This window comes from Camarhynchus parvulus, chromosome 4 (genome assembly GCF_901933205.1).
Source record: "Camarhynchus parvulus chromosome 4, STF_HiC, whole genome shotgun sequence".
Lineage (NCBI taxonomy): Eukaryota > Metazoa > Chordata > Aves > Passeriformes > Thraupidae > Camarhynchus > Camarhynchus parvulus.
This window is the reverse complement of record NC_044574.1, coordinates 35,920,349-35,932,938: the sequence shown is the minus strand read 5'-3', so window position 1 is coordinate 35,932,938 and position 12,590 is coordinate 35,920,349. Positions and strand designations below refer to the sequence as shown.

The 12,590-nt window shown below is 35.2% G+C and overlaps 1 protein-coding gene across 2 annotated transcripts in view; it reads right to left on the bottom strand.

Moving 5' to 3' along the window:
* GLRA3 (glycine receptor alpha 3) overlaps positions 1-12,590 on the bottom strand; it is an 81,836-nt gene that overhangs the window by 33,387 nt on the left and 35,859 nt on the right. For both annotated transcript variants that reach the window (XM_030947726.1, XM_030947727.1), the window contains 2 exons: positions 3,101-3,324; positions 264-346 (listed from right to left, as the gene is read on the bottom strand). In XM_030947726.1, coding sequence (XP_030803586.1) covers positions 264-346; positions 3,101-3,324 — 307 coding nt within the window. The remainder of the gene's footprint in view (positions 1-263; positions 347-3,100; positions 3,325-12,590) is intronic.

Sequence of the window (12,590 nt, the reverse complement as noted above, 5' to 3'; positions counted from 1 at the left end):
CTATGTGCAGAAATTGTTGCATAAACTGTCACTGAGTTTAATGGTAACTTCAGATTTACACAAAACTCTCGATTTTCAGTTAAAATAGGTATGAAAGAACTTCTTCCTCAAAATCATGTATACTTCACAGATTCTATTGATAAAATAGAAGATTCATTTTGAAAATTTGTTCTTGTACCACTACAAGGGGTTTTCCTACCTCCTGTATAGCTGTTGTAATCTCTGCAAAAGTATGTATAGGATAATATATTACGCAAACTTACAGCTTTCCAGCTGCATTATACATGTTTGCACATCCATTGGAAAATTTTTGAGATCCATCGGACAGGAAAGTATTAAAGTCAATCTGAAAGGACACAAAAAAACCATTAAAAACATACCCCCCAAAAAAGCCATAGAACTGTGTGGGAAGAATGCATGAATACAATGGAAGCAATTAGAAATAGAATACATGTTTCAGTAGAAAGCTCTCAAAAAAGGTCTCTATTAGCTTAATCCATCTAACTCAGCCTAGTATGACAGCATGGAAAATAAATTTACAGACTTTCAGAAAACTAAATTTTTCAGTAGGGTTGCCTAACTTAATGAGAAGTCTAAAGGAATGCAGCAGCAGTGTGCCTTTTGTGCTACAGCAGAATTATTGCACAGTTCCAGTATTTCAAACCCTTGGCATAAAACTTATCCAAATTTGCAAGAATTTCATAACATATGCCAGCAGTCATGGTGGAAAAGTAGTTTTATGTGTTGCTGTCCTAAAATAAAGTGCTTAAAATGTCAACACAAAGGCTTAAAGAAACATTTGATGATATTGATGGTAAACTAAAATATGGCTGCAATTTTGAACAGTAGCTGTGCATCAGTGTTAGTCCTAATACTCCCTGTGAAATTCCTTGCAAATTATAGGCAAAGAGGTATTTTTAAATTTTAAGTTAAAAATTTATTTTATTATTTATTATAATAATTTATAAATTATTGACAATAATTCATCTTTCAAGTAAAAGTGCTCTGAGGAATCAGAAAGAAGTATTTATAAGAGATAAAGGCACAAGTTTTCCCTCCCTGGCTATGCCTATGTATCCATTGATGGTTTTGGCACTGGGGCTAAAGGGAAGCGGGCAGTAGCTGGCAAGTATGGATGTATCTTTCTTTCACCTATTTTTTGTTGGTGACCAAACCTTCTTGATTCATTGTTGCTATGATTTCTGTTTAGCCAACCAGTGATAGAGCTGCATGGGGAGAGTCTGAAGAGGGAAGTCAGACCCATCCCCTATTCCCATGCTGTTAAAAATAGTTCCAAAGGCAAATTCTGGCTAGTAGGTAACACAGCAAGTCATTTCAGAGGCACCTGGACTTTAATTTGTACTTCAGTAAATATTTTAGTATTTTATATTAATTATTCATTGAGCTGGGAACTGTTACTTTCCATTATTTTTTTGTCTGTATTGTCCCAATGCAATTAGAGATGAGGAGAAATTAGGGAATGAACAAAAGAAGCAAATTTAGAAACTTCTTTTTTTTCCCTTTTAATATCAGCACAATAGAGATTAGCATATCTCCCCTTATCAGAAGGTTAACTCACTCAAATGCACATAACTAAACTAGATGCCAATGACATGATTTTAAATCTGTTTTAGAAACTGTTATAGGTCTTAATTAAATCAAGGCAACATAAACTTTCTGGCTTCATAAGAAACGGAGGAACTATCTGGTGTCTGCTTTCAGCACAGTTGATGTTTGCCTGTATAATTTAATATGGTACTATTTCTCACATTTGAGGTTTTCCACCCCATTTCATATGGCCATGAACTTGCTCTGAATTGTATTGAAGTTGCAATCCAAACTTGTTTCAGCTGAGTGGTAGGGTTTTATACTGTGTGCTGTGTGTATTTGGAAAGAGTAGGGCAAGGTAGGGGGTTATTTGATTAGAGTGGAACAACAGCCAGTGCCTCTTGGGGGGACTCAAGACAGTCTGCAGATAATTGATTTAGATCTATTTCTACTTGAATCCAGGGAAGGAATCCTTTCAATCTACTTTGAATCTGTTTCTAGTGACAGAATACATGTTGTGACACTGAGGATTGATTATGTTCCCAGAGTGGCAGACTAACCTTTTGGATATGAAATCCTCATAAGAATTTTAACCCAACTTTTTCTCCTTGTGTAAGCTTTGAGAAGTGCTGCCTAATGGCACTGGAAGGAGGGAAGGAGGAAGGAGATCCGTGCCACTGACAAAATTCATGCAATTCATAAAGTTTTCTTTTCCTCCAGAATACAAAGTGTTTACATATTCCCGATGTCTCTTCAAAGAGTCTAATTACACATTAATTCAGTGTCATAAAAGCATGCAAAGCAAAACACTGAGTGAACAATAGTATATTTATTTTGAAAAGAGTAACATTTTGCACAAGTGAGTCACTGCTTCAATAACAAATCTAGTGGGGCATTAGCATACTTATATCTAATGTGCTTCTCATTAGATTGGGATTTTGACGACAACAGTAAAATGCCTACTGATGTCTGTATTAAAATGAAAGTGGTGGGAATAGAAGTGGGATAATTAGATTTTGTCAATACTTATGATTAGCGCTTTCAGCTTCTTAAAACTTTTTCAAAAAATTACTTTCCAGTTTTCTCTCCATCTTCAGAGATGAGTAAATGACTGTTCTTTAAATGTCACACTTCCTCAAACAGGCCATGTACTTTTACGTTGAAGGGCCACTACAATATCCAGAAAGGGGGAAAAGAAGTAAAAATTTGATCGTCATGACATTGGAGGCCACAGACTGTGAAACTCATACATAGGCCAACTCAGATCATAATACTACAGGATTGTTTGTTCTGTGCAGTGTCCTAGTTCCTCTAGACTCAGTACCTGTACTTTAAAATAGGAAAGAAATTTTTCTTGTTACTTTTGCTATGTACATGCCTAATGAGTGATAATTTTCTATTTTAATATAAGTGTGAATGCTGACAAAATTCTGCATTCAAAACTCACAAATAATAGTTCTGCATGACTAGCAACTGAATATATATTTTAGAAAATCCTAATTATACTTTTAAGTTTCTATCTGAAAAAAACCCCATTCGATTAGAGACTCACCTGATGGAATAAAGTACATTTCCATTCTTGAAAATCCGCAACAACTTATTATCTGTTGTAACCTCATGAAAGTTGGCACCTTTTTCATTAGCAAAGAACAAATCAGGTTTCCAAATGGAATCCAGCATGGATGGATCTAAATCTAAAGAGTCATCTGGATATTCACTGTATGCGAGGCGTGGATCATTCCAATTCTGACGGAGAAAGATGTTCACTCGGTAATCCTGAATAAAAGAGAAAACATGCAAAGCTTTATCAAGCATAGGGATTTAGCTTTTATTTCATTTCTTAGCCATGTAATCCCCCGTCCATCTGTGGATGACAAAAGAATTACTTAGCTGAATGCCAGAATGATACCTATTTATATTAGTGGGGACACAATGGATAAGAATAAAGATAAATTTCGGGGCAATCAAAAAAATCCTAAGATAAGGAAATCCAACCTACATGTACAGTTCATATAATTCCATATAACTCTACCTTGTCTATCTACCTACTCTGTCACAAATTTGTCTTGAATTTGAAATAAGAAGCATAAAAAGAGTTTTATGGTGTTACCTGTTTCTGCTCAAATCCTGGCAGGGGTATACCCACTTCCCTCTCTCTCTGTCAGTGAGAATCTGTCCCACTGTAAGGGAAGTCAAATATTATTTTTTCTCGCTCTTTAATCCTTACTTGTTTTAGACTCATCACACAGGTTTCTGTGCCTCATTTTCCTATGGAACATTGTGTGAGCAGTAGCATGCCATACAGCAGTCTGAGAATGGCACATATTCCTCCTCTCTTAAAATAGGGTAGAAACCCTATAAGTCTTTATAATAAATTAAATTAGCTACTGGTGTAGTCACCTGAATTTCTACAGAAAGTCCTGTCTTAATCAAGAGGACTTTTCTATAAAAGATGAGTGAGTGCTTCAAACTTCTGGAAGTCATTTTGCACATACATTCTGTCACAAATATATTTATGGCTCCACTTTCTTACAACTTTACCACTCTGAAAATACTTGGTTTTAAATAAAGTTGAATAATAGCTTCTCATTACATTGCATTTAGAACTGAGACCAAACATAAGGGCATAGGAGCTATTCTTTTCTTGGTCATAATAAGATTTTCCTCATTATTTGAACTGCATTAATGAAAAAGATCAAAATAAAATAGAGAAAAAGATAGGTTAGCTGCAGGGAGAAAATGGCAACTGGATGTCAGACCTTACATGACACTTCTGAATATAACAGAAGTAAAAATAAATCACTTTTTTATGATTAAAAAAGATTATGAAAACTAATTTTAACAAGAAGGCTTTTTTAGTCAGAATGGGAAATTAAGTGTCCAGGGTTGAGAATAAAATTTAGCCAAAAACTATGGATACTAGTTTTTATAGGTTAGACTAACTAGTTAAAACCCCATTGGTGTAGAAATTGTTGGTTAAAAATGCAGCATGTTATTGATATTTCTCTTAGGAAACTTGGGGCATGCAACCATGTAGTGGGAAGAATCATGCCAATAGACGTAATAAAGGACAACAGGAACCTCAATATGCAACATTTATTCATAAGAAACAGTTTTTCATATCTTCAGCACCCTGCTGTTTTGGTCAATTTAATTACTCAGCTTGACTGAGTAAGTAAGTGTGGTCAAAAATGCTAAAAACATGCTTACCAAGTATTGCCAATACTTGCCAATATTTGCAAATCATATCGAGAAAGTCCCAGTAAAGAATTTAATATTAACATAACTTTAACAATTTTTAGCACAAAGAAGGGAAGTAGAAAACTACACCTGAAAAATGAAATTAATTCAGATTACTCTTTCCAGCAGAGGAAAAAGGCTCTCTGACCAAATAGAAGCATGTAACATTAAGTGCATTGGAATTGTTAATCAACTGCTTTATTTAAAGAAATAAACTTTTAATTAATTTGTTAAAAACGCAGACACAAACACACCCCAACCCCTTTCAGAAAAGGACTGAAAGACATTTTCTTTTTCATCATGGGTAGGGACAGCCTCAAAAGTCAAAAAGTTCTTATGAGAACCCGTTGGTATTTTTTACAATTAGTACCATGATGTGGTAAAACCAGAGCCAGGGATTTGTACTTTACAGATGTATAGAAACAAGCCTGTATTTTCTGTGTGTTTCCAAAGTAAGACAAAATTCTTAGACAAGCTTGTGCCTCAGTGCTCACAGAACTGTATTTTTGGTGTCTTCTAATAAGTCCTGAAACATTCCTATTTCTTTGCATGACATCCCAAATATCATGTAGTACCAGTTTCCATTCCAGCTTGCTGTATAAAATCAAAATGACAGGAGGAAGAAGGATGTGGGAGCAATGAGGGTGCCACTGCCTTTCCCAGTGTGGGTGATCCTTGCACTAAGGAAAAAGCTCTAAACCTGGGGCACTGGGGTGGGAGCGCTGCAGCTCTCAGACTTTGTATTTCTGCCCAACCCAAGCTTTATATTTTAAATTATATAACCTGAGGTATGTCTATTTACTTTACTTTTCTCAGTAGAATATGAAGACTTTATGGACAGGATCATTTTTAGAGTAAAGGTCTTCTCGCATGTGTGAGACAGAACAGGTGAAAAATGCATAGCATGAAGGCCAAATGAAAAAGGAAAATGGAGAATGACAAATGATGTAATCCTTTCAAAATTATATTAAGTTATTCTGTATGTCAGTATGACTAAAGTTTATTGGTTTAAATTGTTTCCAGCTTTTAAGATGAAAAAAAGTCCTGGTTAAACTTCTCACTGAAGCAACTGGAGATATTTTTCATTGTTATCTCCCTTGAAATCTCTGCCATTGGCACTCATTATTCACTTAAAAAACATATCCTAATCTATCAAAGGAAAGATGCTGCTATTTGACTTCATCATCTCAGTTTATAATTGCACATTATGAGCACAAGGCCTAACTACTTTAAACAAGTAGGGTTGTTTGATGCAAACACAGACACCAGAATCAAACGGCCTGAATTGATTTTTTTATCCTAAAAGAGGCTCTGTATTCTCATGTGCTATTTGTCTGAAAAGATGACTCCTAATTCAAATAACTGTGATAGAAAAGTCCCCTGAGGGGAGGAAGAAAACACTATTTCAGTTGTTGTGACTTCCACAGCCTCATCTGTAACCTCAAGGCTGCCATTGTCTGAACAGCTGCTGTACCCTTGTTCTACAGAATGAGAGTGAGATGTGGGTCTGCACTTGTTTCACCATACCTCAAAACCATAGCACAAGGTGAACCTCCTTAGAGGGTCAGGATACTGTTCACCTGTAAGCCTATAAGGCTCAATAAAATAAAAATTGGAGATCAGATAATTGCTCTTTGCTGTCCATGCCAAGGCTCAGGCCACTATGGACCTTGATACTAACATTTTGATTAGTAATTTCCAGCACACAGTAAAATCTGAAACACTTACAGGATATTTTGATTTCTACTTCATTATACTTGTACAGATAGATCTATATTACCACAACATACAGACTGTAGCTTTATTGAAATTTTTGCACAAATCTTCAAGATATTAATTTCCTAAATCTCACTATTTTTAAAGCATTTTTCATATGCACTTCATGTGGAATCCTTCTAGATCTGAGAGATTTCCAAAATATGCCCCTCATTTGAACATTGAGTTCTCATAAGTTTTGTATGCTGTTATTTGGACCAAGTCCTCAGAATTTCATGCATAAATTACAGAACTCTCTCTGTTGCCATTCCAAATATAATAATTTTGCGTAATATATGCTTCTAAGTGAAATCTAGACTTGTCTTTTGTATGATGTAGTCAAAGGATTCTTCCTTCACTTGTTTTAACTCACTGTAAAATTTTAATATGAAAAAGTTCTTACAGACTTTGGAAGAACACTGTTAAGAGTAAACATAAGACACTATAACAAATATTGTTCTTGTAGAAAATTTTTTTCTTCATGGGCTAACTATGACACTTGTAAGAAAGCTCATTTTCACCAGTGTAGAAGAAAAGCTTATATGTTGCAGAACACTGATAATTTTAATTTTTACTTCTGAGATTTTCCAAAATAACTATCTTGGTGTCTGAAAAACATGCAACTTGACATGCTTTTTATTGCTGCCTTGATTGATATAATTACAGGATGGCCTTATTTGTGGCAATAACATCTTTCCATTTTAAATTTATTCACTGTTCTTAAGTACTGTGGCTGCACATTAGGTAATCAATTACTTTGTCCAAATAGATGGAATTTTCTAGTTTTCCTTTACATAGCTGAAAATTTCAGACTGGACCAAACGTTTTTCAGCTAACAATTTCAATATACCTTTGACAAAACACAGACAAAAATATTTTGAGTACAGAAACTCAAATATTTTAAATTGAAGTTAGCCACTCAAATTGTCAAGTCATTTTCCATGCAGGTTACCAATGCCATTGCAAAATCAAAGTAGGAGAAGAACCGTGAAATTCACACTCACATTTGAGAAATGCAAATATAGTTTTTGTATTCTGAAGGATTGCCTTGTATTTCCTCATGCTTAATCATTGGAGTTGCATCCAAATTACTGGAATTACTTATGGTACAGCCTTATCTGTTCAAAAGGATATGTAAAAGAAAGTGCAGGGAAGAATGATACAGGACTGGACAGGGCAGTCAGTTCTGTGAGAGTAGACATGAAAAGTTAGATTTCTTTAAACTGATAATGCAAAGGACTTGTGTTATGACTTTATTTATTACTTGGTTGCTTTCTGTTACTATTTCAAAGGGGAGGGAAAAAACATTTTAAATCTAAAGACAAGAATATCCTTCCTTAACTTTCAATAAATTTACACTGAACTGAAATGGTTCATCTATTTTCTTATGACAACAAACACTGGTGATATTTTCATTGGTCTTATTTCTTATAGTAAAGGGGGGATTATTTATTTTTATTACATCTTTGCACTATTACTGGAGTACTGTTTAAAATTCCCATGTTCCCAGCATAAGAAGGGAACTGCTTGAGCAAGTCTAGAGGAGAGCCACAAAGTTGGTAAGAGGATAGGAAAACCTCTGCTACAAAGACATGGTAAGAATGTTGGAGCTGTTCAGCCTGCAGAACAGCACTGGAACAGGGAGGTTCTGGATGCTGCAATCCTGTCAGCATTCAAGGGCAGGCTGGGTAAGGCTTTCAGCAACCTGGTCTAGTGGGGGTGTCCCTGCCCATGGTCTTTAAGGTCCATTCCAATCCCTTAACATTCTATGATTCCAGGGCTGAACTGCAGGATACTGCATATATCTAAGCTGTTTGGCATTTCAATTAATGAGTGAAAACCAATTGCAACAAGCTTCATGCTCCACCATTAACTGTAACTCATTAATCTGTCAAAGATTTACCATAGCAGCTAAAGAGAAATTAACTGTGATTTAAATCAATTGCTTAGTACTTAGCTTTAATTGACACATTAAATCTGTATCTGAGTACCAATATTTGACTATTGCCAAACATCCCTGAGAACAGGTTTTTCTGTACTGAAGAGCTGTAGGGCATTCATTACAAGAAGCAATGCAAATACACTGCTAATTTTGATAAAGTGTTTGTCTATGGCACAGAGACTTTTTCTTGGTGATCTGTTGCTGGATATTTCCACAGGTGGGATCTCTCTTTCCAAAACTGATTTTGGCAGTGGGTAAAACTAAGGATGTCCTCCTTGTTCAGACTGGAATTACAGAACCCAGAGAGAGGCTGAGAGCAACTGCAGTACTGTACCACTTTAGTACAAAGCAACTTTGTGAATTTTCTAGAACCACATGATTCCTCCCCAGACATCAATGTCTGAGGATGTGCCTTAGGAAAATGAATTGTTGCAATTTTTGTTTCTAATATTTCTGTGATTCTTCTGTATAAGGAAAAAGATTCAGTTCCACATGCAAACACATGGAAAACTTTCCTGTCTGGTCCTGCCTGAAATTAGTTGGCTAAATACACTGTGGGTGATTAGGATGTCTAGGTTTCAGCCCTTGAAGGCTGAGGATGAGCAGTAAGGCCTGCTCAGTTCCTGGAAAAAAGCTCTAATCCTAGTCCATACTGAAAATTGTGGGTGCTCCTGCTCCCTCCATTAAGTAGGACAGCCCAGATGGATGGGAGGTTTAGGTGACAACTAACTCGCCTCTGATCTCAGGAAGATTTAAAAATTATTTGAGCTATTCAGAAAAGACTGTTGATAGATTTGAATGAACAGGTCCTCTGAGCAGTAGATTTTAAGGTGTGTATTAATGCTTTTAATATTTCTAGGGTTTGGGGTTTTTTTTGGTAAGTTAATTTTGGTGGTTTAGTATAGTTTTGTTTGTTTCTCATACATTTCAGAACTAGTAGATATCCCAATGGGGGTCCTGTGAATGGTTTGGTTAAAACTTTATTTCAATTTTACCTAATTCCTTTCAGAGTTTGACTCCAATAACCATCCATCAATGCTCATATTGAAGACAATAGAACTAGAAGTCACTTGGTAAAGAGCTGGCTAAGACTGGTACTTCAATATTGTTACCTGCGCTATCAGACCTCTCAGACTTCCTTACAAACTTAGAGTTCAGCAAATACATTTACACACCACTCTGCACCTAGTGCTCTCCCTAGGTGTGCCACCTGCTTTCATTCCCTTGCATTCTGAAGTGGTATGGCTTCTGTTAGCATTCTGGCTGGTGCAGATGAACACTTCCTGCTTTATTTTCTTCTGGGATAAGTTATACCTCATTTTCCACCACTACAAATGATGGAAGATGAGAACCTACTGCAACTACTACAGTTCTGTCTTTGCCTTAGATGAAGTATTGGGTCATTTACGGGATGCTTGTTAGCACAGAGCTATCAGACTTTATCATTCAATCCACAGCTAAAAAAAGGATATAGTTGGTATTTTCTGACAGAGCTCCTTGATTTTTGCCTTACTTACTCCCTTGTTTCAAATCAGTTGAATTCAACAATGTCCTACAATATCTACTAACTTTCCATACCTTTTAGGGATAAAACATTGCAAATGGATGTGTTTGGTTTATTTTAGCATTGAGTTATTTTGTTGAGTTTGTTATCAGTAGCAATACTGGATTTTAGTTTCTGTGCTCACATATAATCAGCAGAAGTCAAAGGTAGTTAATATCTAGGATGCTAAATTCTTAAAAAGATTAATTATATTACTGACATACTGTATAATAATGTTTGTCATAGCTCCCACTGCATGTCCTAGAATATTTATTAATTAAAAATTCAATATACTACTCCCATATTTAATGGAAGTTGTGTGTTCCCAAGTCCTAATGCATTACACTAAAATCACATTTTGAAACTTGTTCAGTGTGATTGCTTTTCTAAGCTTTAGCTCAGGGGCTTTTAAAACGTTTGCACTTTCAAGCAGTAGGATAAGTGATTAGATGATAAAGGACATGACAATTACATGAACAAACAACATACACTAAGCCTCTGTCTTTGTTTGGTCCTTGGCATGTTCTCAATTGACAAAAGATTCTGGTTTTTTTCTGCAAGCAAATGATGTGTCCCTGAAGAAGTTTTTGCTCTACAGCAGAAAGTAGTTCTTGCTAAGTGAAAAGTTAAGTTTTTCTAAGATTTTTCATTTATTCTAATGAATTTTTGGTGCTATATATTCCATTTTGTTATTAATGAATTTTATGTTAGCCCTTTGAATATGACTGGTTTCCATGAGTGACTGAATGGGCTAATTTTATAATTCTTTACTGAAAAGATGTATTTGAAATCACCCTCTGTTTCATCTCCTCAGAGAAATATAACCAAACTACATCAAATACGATTTTGGGAATTCCATATTAAATTTCTCTGATGCCTTCCTTGTGTTGGTAGACAAGTATGACATTGTCTAGAATAGAGTAAATAAGGTAAAATAAAAGGTAAAGCTAAACTAGGTCAAGCCTACAAGCAGGGCCTGCTAACTCCTGTAGTCTAAACACCTGCTCAAGTGGGCTATGAAAAGGAATATATTTCTAACTTAAACAAACTTGATCAGATATGAGTTTACCTTAAATTTATTGATATGCATGAAATGCACCAAGAGGTTGGGAATTTAGTGGTTTAACAATGATACCATGGTAACACATAAAATTTTATGTGTATTTGTACTGTACCAGTACTGAGGAGAAAGGGAACAATTTGTTTGTCTACCCAAAGACATCATCTGGTGGCATTTGAAAAGCCCTAAATTATTATGCCTTTTGGCTGCTGGTTAAAAAAGATGCATGTCTTCTGCAATCCTGTGATAGGTCTACCTTCCCAGATAACTCAGGGATTCTTAGGGATTGTTAAGGCCACACTAAATACACTCAGGCAACTAAATAAAACTTCAATAGACATAAGCTCCATTCACTATTGATTTGCTAACCTGTCCCTTTCATGAAGAAATTAACTTTGTGAACAAGTACATGTGTGTCTCGATGAGTAGAAAGGGAGAAAGAAGAAATATACATTTTATGGCTTTCCACTAGGTCCATGATGAACTTCTACCAAGGGGTAGAAGTAAAGGTAACGTATTGAAAAGTGAATCCTTATTTTAAAAGATCTCAGAGACTGTAATTTGTAATACCACAGTAATACCAGAACAGTAGTCACAGGCACAAATCTAAAACATTTTCCCTACATTTTGCTAAGCTGGGAAATTAATTAACCAGTGTAAAATATCAACATATGCAATGAAAAATGTTGTTATATTTGTATATAGTATATATTTTATATACATATATGATATACATTAACAAGACATGCAAATTATGTATTTAATATAGTCAGTTTTCTGAAATTGTAGAGCAGCCACATTCACAAAAAAAAAAGGAAAAATATATTGCAAACAAGGGACCTAATAATGGCTGACTAGAAACATCAAATTTTCAGTATTCTATCCCTTCAATCCTACCAGGAGTTAAGTAGCTAAACCCTCATTCAATTTAAATCTTTTAAAAGAAGATAGAAGAACCAGAAAGGAGATTGTGAGAGATCTGGCATATTGTAGCTTACAATGTTTGTAGATGGAAATCAGACTAGAAATCTTCTTTAACTAATCCTGTTATGCCAATAAATTAGCTTGCATATGTTCCTATACATTTACGTTTTGAAATCCATTAACTGAAAAAGAAACCTAGTGACTGAAAGATCAGGCACTGTAAAGACTGGTTATTTTTTAAAGCAAGGGAATAAATTCAGATTCTCCAAGAGTGCTTTCGAAGATTATTGTTTTATCATCAAAAACAGGTAAACAAGAAATAATTAATACCTACTTTTTTCAGTGGTGTGTGTTCAATGTATTTGTTTATCGTTCACCTTCAATATCTTAATGGTTGTAATAAAGTTTTAGGTTAGTATTTATTCACACTGCCTCGGTTTCCAATGAGAAATGCCTTGAGGAGGTGGCTGCCTGTTTCTTTTTTTTTTTTTTATGGGGAAGAAAGATATGAGACTAAATTTGCTGCAAGGCAAAATTAGATTTTAAGCCTAGAGGCTCGCAGGTTGGGATCTTTTTGA